Source organism: Molothrus aeneus, chromosome 1 (assembly GCF_037042795.1).
Source record: "Molothrus aeneus isolate 106 chromosome 1, BPBGC_Maene_1.0, whole genome shotgun sequence".
NCBI classification, from domain to species: Eukaryota; Metazoa; Chordata; class Aves; order Passeriformes; family Icteridae; genus Molothrus; species Molothrus aeneus.
This window is the reverse complement of record NC_089646.1, coordinates 92,148,654-92,170,806: the sequence shown is the minus strand read 5'-3', so window position 1 is coordinate 92,170,806 and position 22,153 is coordinate 92,148,654. Positions and strand designations below refer to the sequence as shown.

Genomic DNA, 22,153 nt, shown 5'->3' with positions numbered 1-22,153 from the left:
CCTCAAGTTATTATTTTCCTTTCCAGAAGTTGCCCTTTCTCCAGAGGCACACTGCTTTTTCTCCCAAATCTCTGACAGGCATACGTTATACATGAAATTCCCTCTTCCAGCTCTTTACCCATAGAAACACACATCACCCATTGCACAGCTATGGACAGGAAGGTGGGACTGCCTTTCCCTGAACTGGGAAACAAAGTGGAGCAGTGAGCAGTAAGGCCAACAAGCTGTGGCCTCCAGATTCCCACCTGGGACCCTTCCTCAGTCCCACCACCCCTCCTGCTGCTGCCTCACAATCCCAACACTCCACTGGCCAAGAGACAGCCCCTGCAGGCTGGGTGCTGCCAAGCAGGATGCTGGAACAGTTATTACCCACCCTGATCTAATCTAGAGCTTTTTCTCTTTCACCTGCTTATTTTCATAGAACTTATGGGGAATTAGTATTTGCAACTTTATTTTTTTCAGCACAGAGCTAAAAACTAAGAATGGTTTAGACAAAACTAGAGTTGGAAGAAATGAAAGAAGACGGTGGAAGGACTAATAGGAATCTGATCAGTAGTCTCATTTTTTGATAGGAAACCAGGCCATCAAATTCTGATTCCATCAGAGTTCCTTATTTATTTTCACCCACATTAAAATACTTTTCCATTGAGAGGAAATCCTGAATTACAACTACATAATGACAACTCTTAAACAAACAATTCTCAACACAGAGTAGAGGCCTGATCTACAGCCAACGAGCACTGTTCTCATTTAGCAGGTATTTAAAATTACTACAAACATTCTGCTTAACATTACAGCATCACCATTGTCCTTCCTTATCCAGCAAGGGAACAGATGAAAGGTTAGCATTCAGAAGCTCTGCACTGTACCAAATTCCACCAAAGGCATGACTAATTCAAGCCAGGGTTTATTATTTCCTGTAGCATTTCTCTATCTAAATAAAGCAATTTTCTGCTACAGCTAAAAATATTTTGACTCCAAAATTCTATCACACCTTGGAAGAAGGCAGCCTCCAAACCTACCTCCCTCACACTCAATGTACACGGTACCCTCATATCACACGTGCTTCCAGACACCCTAGGAGAGCCTCATGATTTCCGGGCAGTTTGCTTCTCCCCAGAGCCTACAACTCTGGGCTTTGTTCTTCTGGCTGGGAATTTTTTGTTGTTGCTGTTTAGGGGTTTTTTCCCCCCTTTTGAGAGCAGATTAGCTTGTTCAGTACCTAGTGAAAACTACTTGATCTACAAAAAGCATTCCTGTGCAGCTTGTGGCAAATCCTGAATGCAAAGGTTTTTAACAAGCTTGCCGTTGTCCCTTTTTTCTTCTTTACCTTCTTGGTTTTAAAATTTGTCCATACTCCAATTCCCAATGTTTTAATGGACTACAGTCCCCAGAAAATTTTTTTTCAGAAACTGAGCATTATATACCATATTGGTCAACATGTTTGAGGTTGAAGAATGGTATCCATACGAGGAAAAGATAAAACCCCCAAAACCTAAGGAAAACAGTGCTGTATTAGATATTTAAACTGAGAAAAAAGTAATCTAAAAGCTGAAAAGCTTCAACATGGTTTTGTTTATGTATCATTTACCATATCTATGGCTGCATCTGAAATCAGAACCAGATGAGTGAAAAATGAATGTAATTCTGCAATTCATAAAAGGAAGAGGTTGCCACAGTACCAATGATCACTTCTCATTGTAACACAACCAGATATGCCACCATTATTACCACATCAGAAGCAAGATTATCTTATATTTTCTCCACTATGAAAGCGAACTACTGAAGAGGTGCCTCTACTTTTTTGTTCCCAAAATTCCATGGGGGAAAAAAACTAGCAAACCTGGGAGGAACACCCCAAACAGCACTGCAGTACCTGGCAGGCCTTTAGTGGGAACAGCTTGACTTTTAGATCAAATATAAGTGTAACAAACCTACCAAATAAAACAACAAACCCTTATCCATACTGTGAATTCCATTTTGTCTAAAAAGCAAAAATAACAAAGATTTGTTGATGGTAAAACAAAAAGACCTGTTTTGTTTCAGAAGGAGCTTTCAAATAATCACAGAATCCCTAGAGTTGGAAGGAATACCCTCAAGTTCCTCTAATCCAAGGCTCCTGCTCAAGTGGAGCCACCTGGGGCAAGTCACCCTGCACTATGTCCAGCCTGGTTTTGAATATATCCATAGATGGGAACCAGAATGTCTCTAGGCTACTCATTCCAGTATTTGACCACCCTCACTGGGAAAATGCAACAGTTCAGAACTCTCTTTGGTTAAGAGCCCACAAAATCAGGTGAGTCTAGAAGGTCTCATCCTTCTTCACACAGATTTTTGATGTATGAATTTTTGCTCCTATTCTTTTACAAAACAGTCTCCAGAAAAGACATCAGGCTGACACATAAGTGCAGAAGTAGTGCAGTGCTCCACAGGATGTCCAAATCTTTCTTTACTAACCAAGAATATCCAGCTCTTTGCTTACTGACCACCATCCCCTTCTAACAACCTGGGAGAGCACCTTGTCTCTTTCCTGACTAAAGGTACTTCTAGAAAAGTGAGTCTCAAGTTTCTGAAAATACTGATTCTCCTTGACAGCACCAAAAAACTGAACATTGTGGTAGAAAAGATTTAAACTTGCTATCAGGAACCAAAGGCACAAAAAAGAAATCAAACTATTTCACTGTTTCCTTTGTGAGAACAGTCCTATTTCACTGCCAACTTTGAAAGATTTATGAATAGAAGCAAAAAGAGGAAGGAAAAACACTAAAGGTGACATTTTTAGAAACAGGTAAGGTGTACATAAATCCTTCAGATGCTGTATGGGATTATGTTAACTCTGAGAAACAAATAGCCACTCTCTGCATTCAGAGAGCAACAGGAAAGAGAGTATTCTGATCCCTCCATACTGGAGAAAGGTATTTCGTTGAGAAAACACTTCGTTACTGTCCAGAAGAGACAAAGAAAAACAAATTAGAAAGTTCAACTGCTCCACAGGCTGAATGACTGAAGGTAGGACACCTAAAAATGTGTGTGAGTCATGGTACCAAACAACAGCCATGCTTAAAATACTTTTGAATATATAGCAGCACACATTCAATCTGTATCTCAGACTAGCATCAATTTCAGAACATTATCACTTAAACACTATGAAGTAGAAAACATCTACAATATTGCTTTCTTGAATGAAAAAACACACAACTAAAACCTGTTTCGCTCTTCTTTCTGAATTCAGGACTACAACTTCATAAATACTGTCAAATTGGCATGTCACTACATGATTTCACACCTCAAAGTAGTTTCTGGTGAGCTAAACAATAAAAAGAGCTGATGCAGAAAGACAGCTAATGCACCTGTTTCAAATAAAATCTGGTGGCTCAAATCCCTTTTAGAACTGACAAACAAATTAAGTTTTCAGCTCTTATGATGTTAGGTACTGAATTCAGAGTGAAGTTTCTAAGCCCAGCATATTTTGGTTAACTAATCAGGAATTATTCAAAATAATGACTAATGCCAATTTAATATTGCTTGAAAGTTCAAATCTTATTTAATGCAAGTGCTTCTAAATTAATAGTGGCACTTATTCTCCTGGAAAACTCTTTATAATTAGTATTTTTACAATTAATTTATTTTTGAAAGCCAAAATATATTGCTGGTCCTAATATTAGTGCTTAAGAATTCCCACCAAGGTTTCTACCAATGTTTTCCTTGAGTATTACTTTGCATACTACCTGTCTAAACATTTAACTTTTAAAGCAGCTTCATTCAAAATATTATCTGATAGCTGTAGAAAAATGTTGGTTGTTTGACAGCTTTTATATTTTTCATTCTTTTGTCAACTCAAATCACGACAGGATTTAGCCATCTGTGGAAAAGGGATGGAGAGCACTCAGAGTTTGTATGCTGTCATTTAGAATTAGGGTTGATGTATTACCTCTGTCACAGCCCAGTGGTGTAAAAACTGGTCCAGATCAGTTAGGTAAAGACGGATAGGTGAAAGCTGTGTCTGGCTAATGTGTGGTTTTCCTCTAATGCCCTGGAGACTAGTCAGCTCCTCTCTTGAAAACCCTGGGGAAGAAGAAGCAGTACAACAGTATCACAAAACAAGCCAAACAGTGTTCTACTTCAACAGCATCATTGACAAACACTGTCTTTTACACTATGTCAACATAACAATTTTTTCTTAAAAGCTCTTGCTTGGTTTAATAATTAAGTATATTAAAGTACAAATTTTGACAGAAAATAAAAATATTTTAAAAATTCCATAGTGCTATAATGTGATATAAAAAACACCTTAAGAGGCCTGTGTTATGCTATTTTCAATATATGTATCTCCAAAAAAATAAGCAAAATGGATATAATGCCAACTACTTCATGTATTCCAAATAACTTAGTAATAAATACTATAACTTCAGGAATTAAAAAAATACCATTTGGCTTATTATTTCTAGATAGGTATTAGATATCTTAGTAAAACAGGATGACCACTCCACAAGAGTTACTTGGGCTTTGCTTTCATTTTCTCTGCTATCAGTTCAGCACTCTTTTTACCATTTTAGCAACAAAAAGGTAATTTTTGAAAACAAAGTATCTGAACATTATAAAAAAAACGAGGTGATAAAGAAAACACACTATTTTTTACCATACCACAAGTGAGTGGGAGTTACTTCTCAGCAGTCTTACGCCTTTTTAAGCATTGTAACTTCCCAAAGTTGCATCACCACAGAATGCAACTATTTTTATAGCTGAGTAAGAATAGAGTAGCAGAAGTAGCTCTGCTCACACGCTGACCTTGGCCAGCTCACTTGAACGTACTTTGATTACTTTATTCTGATGGAATGTTTTTAAGAGCGTAAGCATGTTCACAGGAAATCCCAGAGGCACTCATTTATATTGTTATGAGCCAATAAAAGGCATTTACTTCAAGCTAGGGAAAAAATCCTGTTTATATGTCATATGCTAAATTTAGGTTTTCTTCATACTTTCCTGAAAAAGTTGCTAGAACAAAGGAAAAGTATGCAAATATTCAGCCCAAATGGAAAAGTGTAAAAGCAGAGTGTCAAAAATCAGATCAAGAAAATAAAATCTTATATCAAAAATATATAACAAGATTAGAATTACCTTCAGGAAGTACTTACTAAACCATTTACTCTAAATTAAATTCAGTAATTGACTATCAAAACAAATTTCATTTTGTTAATTCTGAATTATTACATTCATATGGATTACCTATAAGGGTTGAAAACAAGAAGCTGAAATAGTCCACATCATTCACTGAATTATCCTGCACTTGGCACTTCCAGCCTGCAAAGGATGATCTACACAAAACCAATAGCAGACAGTTTATTAAAATAATATAATTAAGAATTCATAACTTACCTGCACAACACAATCAATTAGCATGCCTAAATTGTTACAGTTTTAGCATTCCTGTTACTAATTGTTGCTAGAATAGCACTTTAAATAGCTTCAAAACCAGAACTGGCTCTTTTAAAGACAAGACATACTGAACTTTGTACCCCTGCATGGCTTTAGGGTTGCTAAAATGATTCAATTAACTAAGATAGCAGCTTTTCATTAATACTGGTATAATCTTCAGTACAGTGATGACACCATAAATTAAATTAAATTTATTTCCCTAACTTGGTAAAAGTCTTTATATTACAAATGCCGGGCTATATTTTTCATCATATCCACTACTTTTTATACACAAACAATAAACCCCACTGCAAGCAGTCTCAGCACCTCTTTCAGAACTGCTGAAGCTATTAAACACAGCTAAAAGTTAAAAAGTTGGTTGGAGATTTAGAACACAAAAAGGAGCAATATGCAAAACCCTTTATCAAAGCTGTCTGACACTTTCCATCTCAAGGCAACCTGGAACAAGTGGAGCACCAGCTTTAGCCCAAATTAGAAGGCAGTGCTTGTGGAAGCTTGGAGCAAACAGACACCAGTGACCACCTAATGGCAGAGTCTGGCCCATGTGTCAGTGCTGAACCAGGAGGAAGCCAGGAGATGGGAACAAGGACATCTCACACATGTTTTCCTCACAAGGCTGCAGCTCAAACCCACATCACATTATGCAAAAATGCATATTATTCAAATTGCCTTGTATGCTGCTTTTGGCACTGGCACTGCAGACTATGGATCTTTGCTGTAAGAGATTGCTGCTTTCCACTCTTACAATCTTGTGAAATTTCAAAGCTTCTGAATGCAATTTTGCAAGCCAACTATCTGCCTAAGATCACTTTTTTCCCCTAATTTATCTGTGCCAACAGCCAAAATGGCTTAGCTCATGAGTAACAAAATTCTGGAAAGCTTGTTACGCAGGAATTTTTTACAGCTCCGTGCTTTGGGAGCAAAAATATCAAATTTGGAATACTTTTGTGCCAGGCATATACATTTTGCCACCCACAAAAATCCATCCATAATACTTCAGCATCCACAAAAATGACAGCTAGAATATGCACGTGTCTAGAGTTGCTAAAAAAGAAAGGAGAAAAACCCCGGAGTTTCAGAATTTCTTTAAATTAAAGAAAAAAATTCAGGATTCCTCCAGACTACCATATAGAATACAGTTAATTTTAGGGAGACAAAAACCATAGGTGAGAGAGCACCAAGTAAGGCTTTATTAAATAAAGCTCCCCCTTCGCACTGAATTCTCACTGCCTGGCAGTAGGGATCTGCCAAATTCCAGGTGAGGCAGTGACTCTGCAGTGCAGGCAGCTCTGCACCCCCTCTGTCTCCTAGCACGTCTTTGGTCCTGCCCTGAGGCCTGGCTCACTGCTTCCTTTTCTTAACCTGCAGTCTCTCTCCAACTCTCCCCAGACTCAAGGCTGCTACTTGGCTCCGAAGTTCTCCCAGGACAAATCCCTTGGCCATGACCAATGGTCTCCAAGGAGAACAGTGAAATTTTTCCATCCTTCCAAGGAGGTCCCAGTCCCATTAGTTACAGCATGGAAGAGACTTCACACATACTCAACTAAATCAGCAAGAGCTCTTCCCATTACTTCTCTACATAAGGTGGATATTCACACAGGAATCAAATGGGATATTCACACAGATCCATACATCAGAAAAGAGAGTGAAATCCATGTCCTGTTCAGCACAGCAGAAGAATGTCCCTAAATCTGATGCAGAAAAACCATGATTCTGACTTGAGGTCACTCTTTTTTACCAAAATAAGCATTGAGGAGCATGGAGAGAGATTCAAGGGAGTTTAGGACTTGCTAGACTAGACAAAGAAATTCAAACTGTGATGTAACCACTGAGCAAAAAGGTGGGAATGCAAGAGGGTGAGAGAGATAACAGATAAGAAGCTGCAAAGGCAACCAGACAAATGTGAAAAGAAATAAATCTTGGGTAGGAAAAGAGAAAGAAAGAACATGTAATAAGCCCAATTCAGGAAGTAGGGACTTGCATGATAAATCTTGTTAGAACCTGGTTTAAAAGAATCAAATAAAAAAATATTTTTCCATATTGGAAAAATTCCATTTCCATATGCAACAGTTAGCAGATGCTTTGAATTCCTTACAATAGGACTAGTACACGCAAGAATTTTACATAACCTCCAGAAGAGACTGGACAAAAACTCAAGATTCACTGCAGGTTAACAAGCAGAAACTGCAATTGGTTCAGGAGATGCCTGGACAGGAAAAGTAATTCCAAAGCTTATTGCTAAACATCTGGAAATCAAACACTTCATCAGTTTTGTTTTCCCACGCATCTACAAACTCACAAACAGGACAAGCATGTTAATCATTGTGTGAGAAAGGCTAAGGGCCACTGATACAGACATAAGAGGAAGCAGAGAGAATCCCTGCAGTTCTGCCCTGGGAACATGGAGGCAGCTTAAGGAACAAACCCCTGACAGAGCTATTAAATGGTTTAATTTAAGATTCATCTCTACAAGCAGAGCTACACTGAGTCACACACACACAAAATCAAGATTCCCCAAATTCAGCTGCAGTTTGCTTTTTTAGAAAGTGAAAGCTATTACATGCACAGAAGCAGCCTCAGTGTTAAAAGAGCAATAAGGTTAAAAATAATCTAGCATTAAATTTAGAAAGTGACAGAGAAGGTTGCCTCTGATCTTCAACTTGGCCTGTCTGTGCATACACCTTAAAGTATGATAATATTATGTGTCATATTTTCTCTGAAAAAAATTGAAGATCTATGTCTCATTCAAATCATGGATGAATGGATCAATCAGGATTACACCATGAAGGATAACATAGTCTGACCTGTCCCTGTCCTATTTATTGCATCATCTATAATGAGCACAGCATATGAGGCATAATTAAAAAGTTAGAAGAAAGTATTAGCTCACAAATTCAGGTAGGTTATACAAGATGCAAGATAAATACTACTTGAAATTGTAGAACAAAAGTCAGTGGTAACACATTCCTTCAAGCATCATCAGATAAATGTTTTTTAACTTTCAGGACAGAATAAGCTCACATAATTCATACTGGAAGCTTCTCTCATCCCTTTTTTCAGCTAGTTGTCCACAGTCCTGCAACAGCTCAACAGTGATTAAAAGATTAAAATGTCACTAACAGCTGTGGAGACACAGTTTCAAGCATTTCTAAGAGTAGGACCCATCTGATCTCTACTTCTCTACTTGTATTTACAGTGAATTTGAGGTCAGTTTTTTGTTTTCAAGACAGAAGATGCTCTGAAAAAATCAGAACCCAAATGTTTCATACTGAATTCCTAAAGTTATCAGATACTTCTACGTACTTCTGCCTACACCTTTTCCTTCCCTCAGTTCCTCATCTTTAAACTGGGAAAAACATCACCTTCCCATCTCCTGCAGCTGTGAAAATTACTTGAGCACAACAAAAAACTTCCCTGGGTGGGGGCAGGGGGAGGGAATCCCTTTGTTTTCCAAGTGGAACCTAATACAATAGAAAAAACATGGAGCCTCCTATTGAAACAGGGCCAAACTGTAACAGGAAGAAAATGCTCCTTCAGTCCTCATGTACTCCATACAGAAAGCAGGATGGAAAAAAATAGGAAATCATGTAATTGAAACACCACATGAGAATCTCACAATAAATAAGACCAAACCCAATGTCTTTCTAATAATACAAACACAAACAGAGCAGCATTACAGCATAGGAGTTTGTTTAAATACAAGTCTAACCAGTTGTCAGCACCTCAATTACCTTAGAACTTAAGTGCCTATAATGTAGATGCTTGTTAAAGCTGCCCAATTTTGAAGTTCACATTAAAGGAAATAAAAAATAAGGTAAAGAACACAGAACAAGAGAGATTCCATTCTAGAGCAGATGTTGATGTACTACAAGTACATTAAAATTATGTTTTAAATCTCAGTTTAATATATTAAGACTACCATGAATAACTGGGGACTGTATGCACTTTTAAAATGTGTTTTTAAGATGCTTGTAAATTACATGTCAGACATCTGACTAAAAATTACCTGCTTTATATGTGGAAGAGAGGTAATAAGCATATTATAACTTCTCTTTTTTGTATAAATTATTACTGACAAAGGGAACCTGTTATCAAACTACATATGAGTGAGACCTCCAGTCATGTAGTCCAAACCCACATTAACTATGATGAATTACATCTTGTAATTTCCATAAGGTCACCCGCTCTCAGTGGGAACCTCTCTTTTGAGGTTTAGAATTGCACCTTTAGGTAACCTCCTCTGTACACCAAATGGTATTAAAAGAAAAGCTGAATCTAATTAACTTAAAAATTACTGCTTCTCCTGCCATTAGCAGAGCAAATATTTCTCAGTCAAAGCAAATGTGCAGTGCATTTTTTTTATCACTTGCTGCAAACTTTTAACTCCAAATGGACTTCACTACTTTAGTTTATGCTACTGTTATTTTCGGGTTGGCTGTATCACACAGCTGCAAAATAACAACTGCAGTTTGTGCACCAGTGGTTATTTCTCAACTGCAGACTACTATCTCTCTGTGCCTCCTGACCTGAACTAGCTAATTGATTTATGGTCCAGGTTTAAGGTGTTGATTTTGGCTTATACAGGCACAAGGAGTCTTTGGGTCATTTAGAGGTCTCTAGTAGAAGAACTCTGATGAACCTTGCTGCACTGATTTTAGAAATTATCCTTCCACTTGTTCTCTTATAAAACACACTGCACAAACTCCAGCACAGACAGCAATTCACCTGCCTAGCACTTGCTAAGCAAGTTTTCCTTAGAACTTGGATTGGGGTTGGGTTTTGATTTTATGGTTTTTAGCAATAAAATTGGGAAAAAAGTGTGACTAATTTCAATCCTGAGTTCAGTCTCCAAGTATTTTTAAAGTAAAATATAAAAAAGCAAATGCAAGATTCACAGTTCTTCTGAGGCATTAATACTATCACCCTTTTGTTCATAAATCTGAGGGTTGTAACACTCGAGAAATGCAAGGTCAAGGGTTTGTGTTTTCTGTTCAAGGAAAATAAAATCCAATTCCTTCACTTTCCAGGAAAATCCTCTCAGCACCATCAATGGGAATACCTAGTGCAGAGCATTCCCAAAGCTTTACAGAATTATTTGAACATCGGCAAGACAACAGCCTGAGATACACAACTTGTACTGTACTAAGTGATCCTATTTTAAATTGATTTCATCAACCACTGATCAAAGATTTAAACCAAGCCCTCCCACAACTGTTTTTTTTTAAATTCTAGGTTATAAAATCATTGTAAAAGGAGTTTCCCCTCTATTTCTTTCACTGATACTTCTGTTCCACACAGAACATTTAAACAATCACAGGCACAGTCAGTAGCTGATTCACTCATTTCCTGAAAAAAACTAACTCCATTCTAGGCCTCAACTCTTTGAAAATTTATTAAATTTTAATAAAATTATTAAGTACAAATCCTCCAAATAGGTCAATGACTAAGTCACTCCATAAGGAAATAGGAAATCCATCTCCCCTCCAGATGAAGACAGTGAACACAAACTTTCTACAACCTCAGCAACTGCTTTAATGACCAAGATACTATTATTAATTTATTATTTAATTGTCCTTCAAACACATCAGGAGCAGAAAACTTCTGGAGATTCTGTACACCCAGCAGACAAGCACTGCATGAGGATGGCAATCAAGCATGAAAAGGCTCTAGGACACCAGCTACAGGAACTCTGCCCATCTCTGATCCCCAGAGAAGAAACTGTTCTGGTTCCCATCCCAGAACAACTCCTCAAGATAACCTGTTGTAACTTCAAGCAGCTGCACAAAATATTATGGAACCCCAAGAACCAGAAAGGAATTACCAGGATGAGATGGCATTCACCATGGAAAAGAACTCCAGGGGAAGGCAAGAATGAACTGAACTAGCAGCCGTGAGCAATCTGATACCTGAGAACTTCCCTGACACCTGCAAGAGTATGGAGTGACAAATGCCAAGGTGTTTTTGGGGTTTTTTCAGTTGTTTTTTTGGTGGGGGTATTTTGGTCAACACCAGTGTCACGCTTGGGAACAGGCCAAAAGGTTTCTGAAAAAAAATTTTCCATGATGCATTTCCTAGAAATCTTGTTAATGGTAGCTGCACATGAATATGAAAGACCCTGTAACACTTAGGAAAAACACTGTAACACTTAGGAAAAACAACTTCCAGAAATCCACGCAGCCTCAGAGTAGGAACAAAGGTCCTTATATCAAGAGACAATCGGTTTAAAGGCAGGAGGTGGTAGGTAGAAGTGATCAACTCATACAGCAGAAGACATCACTGGACACCACTGGTGACTACTAAGGTACAACCCAGAAAGAGAGATGACAAAAGTCCACAAGCCTTCACATTATTTGTATACAAAAGTACTTAGAAATGTAAGTTAATCAAGGCTACCCTGCCTTTTTTTTTCTCTTGACAAAGCAATTTGGCCACTTCGTCTACCCAACAGTTGAAATGACACAGCAGCACCTCCCACGTTTTGTTGTTTTGCAGCTCATCAGGATACAGCAGAGCAGCTCTTTTGGCATATCCAGGAGTTCAGTTAAGGCCTTGGAAATATGAGAAGCTTCTTCCCCAGTAGCCAAAATAATCACACTGCAACCAATGATCATAAAGAATTGTTTCCACTGCATAAAACAGGCCTGAGTTTTCCTTCACAACCCAGGGCCACAGATACGTAGAACAGCACTCCTTTAGCACTTGTGAATCTTTCATTGTGATCAATCAGAAATTGCATTGGGAAAAAAGTCTTTGCTGATACACAGAGAAGTGTAGAGAAAAGGCTTCCTTGTTTCTTTTGGCTTCCAATTTTTAAGACCTGTGCTACCTATGACCTCTCAACACAGCAAGTTTAACATCAGCCCAGAGTTTATCTATCAACACAGAACTGTTCAGCTACTGATCAGCACGCATCAGAAGTGGGAGACTTCCACACAGATACTGCAGCATCCTTCCCTTAGCTCTAGGGGACCCACTGAAATCCTTCAGCACAGTGCCCAGGGGTCACTGTCTGAGCCCAGAAACAGTGCTCTGCTGATAAACCACATTGGGACAACACTGTACATGTGTGTCTCCTAGCCAGCCTTCTCACAGGACTGTTATGGACTCTGCATGTCTTGCAGCCAGCCAGCTGTGTAATGACAGCATTGTCTGACTGCCATTTAAAATAGTGCTTACATGTTAAAACACCCATCAAGTATGAGGTAATGGATCACTTATGGAATTACCTATGAGCATGGAAAGTATGTTACGATACATCCCAAACACTTCCATATTATCATTGTCAGGAGCTGTGTGTATAAACAACAAAACACACTGAAAAGGGCAAAATTACATGCAAGTACCACACCAGGACTGTTGCACCTTTATGGAAGAAAAATATACAACATTTTCTCCCAGTGTAGGCATGTAGTTGCACTTCTGTAAAACATGTTCTTTTAAAACATTAAAAAGCTCTGTGCCAATATTTATCTCAGCTTTGGCAAAGTTTATTCCTGTTCAGCTTTAATGAAAAATAATTTCTGTCAGATTGAAATGCAACTGCAATAAAGTATAAACTCATGTCCCTGCATCAACTTAATCAAATCAGTTTTGAGTTCTACTGCTAATGAAGATCAGCACTCTCAGTTTTTATATCAGTTCTGAAAAAGACAGGAAACCATGCCTGTAAAAATTATGTTGAAATTGCTAAAAAAAAGGAGAAAAAACCAAAAAATTGAATATTTGAATACTTCCCCAACTGTATACCAATCTCATCATTCAGACCAACTTAACTCCAGGTAGTACAGGGCCTGAATGTAAGCTCCAAGAACAAGTGAGGGGTTTTTATCTTCCTTTTCCTCCAACAGGTTACCATGTGTAGCCACTGGTTTGTTAGTGTGAGTTTTTTGTTTTAACTTTCATTATCTCTTTTGAAGGATCAAGTCTTTCCATTTGAAAATGCAGCAAAATACAACAAACATCTGAAAGGAATTACCAGGGATTTGAGGAAAAATATGAAGCCTATTTTAAGAAAACAACAATTTAAGCTATGCATTGTTAAAAGTAAGCCTGTCAGCTGCTCATTTGCTCCAGAGCTGCAGAGGTTGTCTGAAGCAAAGCACTGCTTTCAGATTACAAATGAGGGCACAAATCAGAAGAAACATTCACTAATGAGCAAACGGCATTTACTGACGGCGGCAATTGTAGTGCAGCAACATTATTCTTTTCCCTTTGATTAGGAACCTCACACTACAACCAACCTGGGGAAAAATTTAGGGCCTATATCCTTAAATGCAAGCTTGAACTTCTCCCTCTTTCTAGTCCTAGACAGTTACAAAACAGCAAGCAAGAAAAAGGAAATTTGGTGACCAGATGTGGATGAAGGAATGCAGTGTAACCCACCCCAGGGTCTGATTCTCAAGAACTACAGATCTTTTCTCATCTTTCAGCAAGGAAAACAGATCATTTTTTCACCCTTCATCCTCAGTGGTACCCCAACAGGGAGAAGCCAGCATTTTGAAAGCATAAAGGTTTAGTTTATTCAATACTGCCTTAAGCCCTCTTGTTGCTATTTTAATACTTTCCTCCTTTACTTTTGTTTCTAAATTGAGGGGTGTAAACATACAGCCAGAAAAGGCACTTCAGTGAACACAGACCTTACTATTGTTGCATTTTTCCCAGCAACCCATTCATAACTACTATACCTCTCTATAAATGTACAATTTTTGACTTATTCTCCAAGATGTACTGAGCTGACTTTCCATTATATACCATTTGTATATAAAAATTGAGAGTTTCCTCTTTGTTTTGTGTTATTTATTTAATATGAACTTAGCTTATTTTGGCAAAACTTTCATTTTATTGATGTTTCTTAAAATAAATATACAGTTCTGGAGTATTTTCTACACTTTACTTACATGAGAATTACTGAATTCAGTTGTTCTATCAGTATTGCTAATCACAACAATGGGTTACAGTATCCTCTCCAAGTTCTCTCCTGGTTGCAAACACTTTGGGGGAATGTGCTATTTTTCTTTTTCTTGACTACACTTACTCATTCAATAATTCTTTAATCAAGTAGTGTAGAAGGTCTTCATTAGCTACATTTTGTATTCTCACTGTGCCTCCTCATGCTGTATTGGCAAAGGCTGAAGATAAAATAACTAGGAAGGCTAAATAAAGAAAAAATAGCATTTAATTACAGTGGAAATATCCATAAAGAACTCCGTTATAACCCTAAAACATCTTTGAGTCATGTATCTGAAGACACAGAATTTTACACCTCACAGCAAACAAATGTTAAAATGTCCATCTCAGTTCTAAGCACCAGATTCCAGAGGATAGCAGGAACCAACAGGCATGCCTGGGTGCTTGATGAGACACCAGCTGAGCTCCCTCATTATTGTCTGCAAAGCAGCAGAATATTTTAAAGGCACTACCTCTTAAGAGAAGAGTTAATTTACAGTTACATCAAGCAGAATGCAAGTTACCCCCAGGGTTATCTCAAACCTATGAAAACTTGGAACTCCCACACAATTTATGCCAGAGAGCACTCAGCTTTCATTTATATGGTATTCACCCTGCTCCTTTGCTACAGCAACAGAAACAACACTTGGCGAGACCCCAGCAGGGAAAGAGTCCCAAAAGAATAAGAAATGGCTGTTTGAAGCCATTGGAGACCTCATTTATGGACACTCTACTTCAAGAGAGAAATGCCATAAATTAACTCCCATTGTTTTTTATCTAGACAGTGAAATATTATCTGTCCAACTCTCTATTACAGTGAAATAATTTCCAGACACACTGTTCCAATGGATAAAAAGTTGTAAAACAACCATAACTATTATGCATAAATAAGGCACATAAATAAATCGCATTTCAGTTTCCTTATTTGTACTTCAAGGAATGAGAGGAGGCAGCAAAATTTTCCCATAAAGTCAGCAATCTAACTTCCTGATTTATATATTTGATCACAATACCATAATCTGCATTTTTTAATCCACAGTTCACAGAATAGAACACATAACAGTAAGTATGTAGATTATATATTAATCATCTTAAACACAGCACCATATACAAAAGGGAAGGAAAAAAGATAATTCTGTTTGCAAGAGTATCTGACACTCAATCACCACAACATCACAGAGTGGCAACAAAAAACATTGAGCCTCACAAAGGGGTTTCTCTGCAACTGCACCAGTATGGAGTTTGGTACAGCAGACCACTTTTTCAGGCAAACAAAGTAATCTACCTTATACAAGAAGGTACATTACAATATTTAATACATTTCCACATTTGACAAAAATACTTGCCTCAAAGTCAGTCTTCCAAGAAGTGCTCAAAACATAAGCTCATGCTTTACTGCCTCCTTAAAACCATTTTGAAGCAGCCCTTCTGCCCTATTAATACAGGAAAGCAGGCATGGGGAGATTACACCAAAATTTTTTCCAGCTCTACCTCTGATACTGCTAAAGTTTATTACCTTAGCCCATATCAGGCCATCAATGATTCACATATTTCTTCACTTCCTGGAGAGAACTGTCTACCTGTCCATATCCATGGCCTCAAGGAATTACCAGAACTCCACTGTCAAGGCGAAGCTATGACTGGAATTTCAAGCCAAAGATCCACTCGTGCCATGTTTTGTTTATTCCAAACCAACACTCAAACCATTTACCTTGAACTAGCAGTGAACTACTATTTGCTTAATTAATAGTTATTCCAATAAATCATAAATGAAAAATAAATACTGAAGATAACTCTTCTAGAAATGTGGCACACTGCATCAAGATGAATTGCTTATCTCAATATATCAAAATAGTTCCACTAAAAGATCCAAAAGAAATCTATCCAGTAGATTTGATGCAAAACACTTTCTAAAATACTACCTGACCCTTCAATTTTTCTCCATAAATGTAAGCTTATCAGAGGCCAAATCAGAGAACTCATCTCCTGTCCAGAAGCTGCTGTCTCCCATTTCTCAGGCAGAAGTGCCAGACTGTTCACCCACGTCGCTCCGCACCCTCCCTCACCTGTATGACTTATACCCAAAACCCTGGCACACTTCCATCTCTCAGAACTCCACCTGCTTGGATTTATTGAAGCTACTTCCATCTCAGATCCCATACAGTAGGCACAAGGCAGGCATTTGAGGAGAACAGCAGGGAAATTAAGCCACTACAAGACCTTCTGATGTTCAGTTTCACCTGAAACTCACCAACTGTAGCCACCCCAGTGACCTCAACACCAGCAATGTCTGTTCACTGGCACAGAGATCATGACCAATTAGTGCAAACCTGGCCATGTTCATAGCAGCATCTAAAATAGGGTGGCTGCATTTCAGCTCTCTTTTCAGAACAGTCCTTGGTCTGTGTCAGCTTCAGTGAATGTAGACCAAAAGTGCTACAGAAACCATTCTAATAATTTAACAGTATAGGTAACCAACCTCCCAGGGGCCCAGAAACCTTCCCAATCTATATGGAAATACTGCCAACATCATTTTGATTCTCAGCACACACAGCTCACTTAATGGGTTCCTACACACCATTTGGGTATTCACTTCACCATTGCAAAAATAAAAAGTGAAACTATTACATATTTTCAAAATTCACTTCTAATAAACAAAAAAAAAAAGCTCTGAAACGTAACACACAATAATTATAACTTAATGTTACCACCTGATATCACACAGGCTTTGAACCATCTGGACACACTTACTGTTAGTTTTATAGTTTACACACAAAAAAACCTACGAGTTCCTTCAGTTTCTAATGATTGTTCAGGGAATAACTGCAAGTTTTATGATGATCCATAGGTACTCTCAGTGAATCCACCTTACAGTAGCTGGTCCCTGACAAGTACACACCGCTCCATAGGAGCAGTCTTGGATGCATGTAAAAACAGCCATCCTCTGCCAATCAAAATAGCACGGGAATAAAGGCTGTTGAAGAAATTAAGAACAAACCTTCTGAATCCATTCTATTTAAAGCCTGACTGATAAGTAGATTCCATAGAAGAAGAGAAATTCAGGGAGAGTCCCCGCTCAGCCCAGGGACCAGGAATGTACCGGAAGAGAAACAGCGCCATCTACTGACGGCAGCGGGGTACTCCGACAGGACGGCTCCCCGTGGATTTGGGACAGCTTCTCCGTCAAGTCATAATCTAAAAGTACAGAAAATGTCCCACGAACCAGGCTGTGGCACAGAAATATGGAATTAAAAAAGTTTTTTTATAGTACCATTCATTTGACAAACTTTCAAGTTTGACTCTGAGTATCGTAAGAGCTGTAAAAAATGACCAGGAGTTACCCAGTCTCTACTTCCTTCGAGGCTTTACCCTCCACCATCCATGCCCAACCCGGCTGCCTGATATTAAGTATTTCCAATGAAGTATATTTGTATCCCCTTGCTACACAACCCATTCCTGTATGTATCTCTGCTTCCATAAAATTCTGCTACCACTCAAACCAAGCACTCTGGTGACATTTAAAGGTCTGTATTTTTAATCCTGCTAAATCTGCACTCCCATTCCTTTTCAACAGTCTTGTACACAGCTGACTCCAACTTCTTCCCAGCCTTATCTACCTAAAATGACCATTTGTCAGTCATTCCCCATTATCACAACTGACAGACTATCATTATTTTCTCTTCTTGAAAATCCAGTCTGTCCATGTCATTATCTTAAAAAGAGCCACAAAAATGGATACAATAGTTTGGCTTGGTCTTTCTGATAAAAGATAGAAAACTGGTTCATTTATCCTGTGTGCAATAACTGGTTATGAAGCTCATAAAGCCCAGCTAAGGTTCATATCCAGAAAACCTACTATTGTTTCCTAGACTGTACAACTTATTTTCCAATGAAAAAGAAGTATCAGACTCTTCTGTTCTTGAAAAGTTAGTATTTACTTATCTCCCTATCTTTGCACCTTTAAATAGACAAAGCAACTTTTTTTGGACAACTGCCTCAGCCAAAAACATTTCTATCATCTTGGTTCCCTAAAGGCACCCTAGATGAATCTTTTAGGATAAAATGTTTGCCGCCATGATCATTGGAAAAATAAAAACAAAGAAAACTAGAAAAAAAAAAAAAGAGCAAAAGGAGCCTTATCTAATAAAACCAATGCTCAGTCAAGAGCAATCTAGCAATCTCTCTTTTTCAAGTGTCATCAAAACTTGCAGGCTTCCAGAAAGATGGACTGTCAGGGATTATCAATATAAAAGAAACACGCTATTGTAAGTACATCAGTACATTTTTCTTTCAATTAGTGATTTCAGATGGACTTCTTGATCTTGGTTGATTATCTACAGTCTTTGAATTTAAAGTAAGTTTAAAATGTGTTTCAAAATGAAAATCAAAATACTTCCTTTGCACAGGAAAACAAAGAATTTACTCCTCCTCTGCTCTCAGAATGTAACCTACTTCTGGTAAGAACACTGCCTTCTGTCTGCCATTTGCATTTTCTGCCAGAAGGATCAAATGCCCACAACTGACCTGCACCACTACGGTAATTTTTAGAAAACAGGCACCCCATTACTACAAAAAACTCCCACAATGAAAATCCACTAGGATCTAACAACAAATTAAGCACCTGAGTGCTTATTTCTGGCTTCAGTTCTTACAATGACTGTCTTTGAACTGGTTACACTTTGCCACTGAGCTTCCAGTATATGGCAGACAATTTTTCATTTTTAAAAACAAAATCTGATGCCCAGCTTCCCAAAACTAGACAGAATTTCACTTTTACAGCAGTAATGCATTACAAATATAGGATATAAATGTCACCACTACTGCTTCCTATGTTAGTCACCTTATCCACATGTTACATAGCTAATACAAACAGGTCTGCATTTGACAGTACATTGTGTTGTGTCATATTTTAATTAAAAATGTTTCAGATCCAAAAAACATCAAGAATCACTTTAAGCGTAATTCATATAAGCTTAATTCCTTAATTCATATAAGCTTAATTTTGCTTATCCAAGGTTCCACAATGTTGAAAAAATGTATTTTTCCCAGAAGCAGCAAAGCAAAACACCCTTGTGAAATCTCAGCAAGCCCTGCACTCACTTCAGTGGAACAGCAGCTTTGCTCCCTGACTTCAAAGGCAAACCTACCCTCTTTCAAGCCAGGACAAAAAAAAACAACAGCATTAATAATTTCAAACAAGGCACTTGCCTAGCAACTATAAATTGGCTATTTAGGTGTGGTAACTGGAGAAAAAGTGAGCTGAAAGAAAGCAGAACACGAGAAAAACTGATTGGTTGTTTTTCACTATCAGCTGTGTCAAGTTGAAGTATTCACAAGGGAAAGCTGCAATTAGTGGCAGAACAAAGACCACTGGTGATGATGTTCTGGGTAGAAGATGCTCAATACCATGCAGCCTTACAGATTTTGTAAGAGAGAGGCTAAAGCTGATTTGCATCCTTACTGAAAGGACCTAGGTATTAAAAGCACTAATTTTTGTATTTCAAGATGAAAATTTTTGGCAGACTTCATGAATATATAAAAAGACAGTAAAATAATATGGATAGATGAAAACTTAAAAACATGGTTTAGTGGTGTAACTGGCAGTGCTGGATTAACAGTTGGACTTGGTCTTAATGGTCTTTTCCAACCTAAACAACAGAAGGATTTTCTCAACAAGTATCGTAGAAAATCGGGCAGTGTAAAGACAGAGTCAGAGCAACAGGCCAACCACACCATCAGTCCCTGCACATTGAACTGAATTCCTGTGTGCAAACTGATCACCAAGTTCAAGCTCATGACTAACTCTTCCCACCCGGGGCCGGTTTTGGCTAGAGCTGAGCACGGCGCGCGGTACCTCATGTGCAGGATGCCGATGAGGGTGGCGGCGAGGTCGGAGGACATCCTGCCCATGATGCAGCAGCGGCTGAGGCAGGCGAGCAGGCTGGCGGGCAGGCAGGGCAGGAAGTATACCAGCTGCACCAGGCGCCGCTGCGCCTCGGCCGGCAGCAGCACCAGCGTGCCCTCGAGCGGATCTGCGGCACACAGCGCACGGTCAGCACCGGCTGCACCCACCAGCCACCCCAGCTACCCACTGATGTGAGGATGTTATAACCATATAACCATTATAACCAGGGGAAAAAATGGGAAGAAAAATAAGGCAATACTAGCCTAGAAAATAGGAGGCTTGGAGAAGAATATATTGCTCTCTACAACTAACTTAAAAGAGGTCGCTGCCAGGTGAGGGTAAGTCAGCCTCTTCTTCCAGGTAACAAGTGACAGGATGAGAGGAAATTGCCTTAAGTTGTACCAGGGGAGGTTTGGATTGGATAGTAGGAAAAATTTCTTCACTGAAAGGGTAGTCAGGCATTGGATCAAGCTCTCCAGTGAAGTGTCCAAAAAACATGTGGCATCTGGGGACATGCTTTAGTGGTGGACTTGGCAGTGCTGGGTTACCACTTGGATCTTAAAGGTATTTTTCAACCCAAATGATTCCATGATTCTCACTCTAAAATTTCCAGTCTATCATAACTACTGACTTGAAGAAAAGATCTTAATCTTTTTACTCTCTAGTAAATGGCACACATAGTTCATTTTAACCTTTAGGGAACTGAACCAATCTGCAACCCTACCCCCCACCCAGTCTTCAGGCTCATCTAGGAAACAACAGGATTTTCCACCTACTGCAAGCTGCCTACCAAGTGAGGGACAAACTTCCTCATGCTATAGTGTCAAAGTCTTACCGTATATTCGAGCAGCAGTGGCTTGTAAACTTTGCAACAATTCCTTGTTTGAACGAGAAGCAGCGGAATGAATGATATCAATGAGTTGATTGGAAAGCTCAGGATTCCTCAAGCCAAGCAGAGCCAGTTGCTGAGGTAAGCCAGCCAACCAACGAGATAAAACTTTACTTCGACTCCTAAAGAAAGAGGGAAGAATCAGTTGCAGAAAAAAAGATAAAACAACAGAAACCCACACAAACTTCTCTTCCCATTCTTGACTAAATTGTTTTCTTTCTCCTTTCTAGGTCAAACTGAAACAACAGTATGGACTAATCTATCTTTCATAGGCTACAATTTCTATGTCACCCTGGCTTATCAAATCAAGTATCATTTAGAAACCAAAAGCATTTCATCAGCTTTTAACTAAAGTGATGATCACAAGAAAAAAAGCTGCCAAGTGCAAATTAAGAAGTTCAAAGTAGGTCTTTGAAGATGTCAACAAGAGTAGCATGATGATGATACAGATTATTTCACTCTCAAAGACCCGTCAATGAAAAAATTTTCAAGGAAATTAAGTATCCATGACACAAGAGAGAAGGGTCTTGCATAGAGATGAACTGCTCAACAGCAGAAAAAGCCTGGAGAACAGACCATTGAAATGGGTGAGTTGGAGGTGAGGTCAGAGGTCTCAAATCACTTGACATGGAAATAGTGGATGGAAATAAAACATTTGCTTCATCTTTCACAGAAAGAAGCAGATGCTAGTATCAAACGAAGCTAGAAGGAGCCAGGATTAAACAAGCAAAAATAAGTTGGGTCTTGACAGAGCTGAGCTTTGTCACTCCTTGCCAGAGGATGCTGCAGTTGCTCTTGATTTAGACTGGTCCAAGGAATGATGAGAAAAGCTCACGATACAGACACGCACTGACTCTTATCAGTATATAAATGCATATGTGCACACACACACAGACACACACTAGATATGCATATATACACACAGTGCACGGTATGTGTGCAGTGATTAGGGGTGAAGATAAACTAAAACATCAAGA

At 38.6% G+C, this 22,153-nt stretch overlaps 1 protein-coding gene across 2 annotated transcripts in view; it reads right to left on the bottom strand.

Moving 5' to 3' along the window:
* Positions 1 to 22,153, bottom strand: part of TEX10 (testis expressed 10) — a 55,231-nt gene that overhangs the window by 12,542 nt on the left and 20,536 nt on the right. For both annotated transcript variants that reach the window (XM_066560844.1, XM_066560853.1), the window contains exons 9-12: positions 21,123 to 21,298; positions 20,237 to 20,414; positions 5,227 to 5,315; positions 3,932 to 4,065 (exon numbers count right to left, since the gene is read on the bottom strand). In XM_066560844.1, the coding sequence (XP_066416941.1) occupies positions 3,932 to 4,065; positions 5,227 to 5,315; positions 20,237 to 20,414; positions 21,123 to 21,298 (577 nt within the window). The remainder of the gene's footprint in view (positions 1 to 3,931; positions 4,066 to 5,226; positions 5,316 to 20,236; positions 20,415 to 21,122; positions 21,299 to 22,153) is intronic.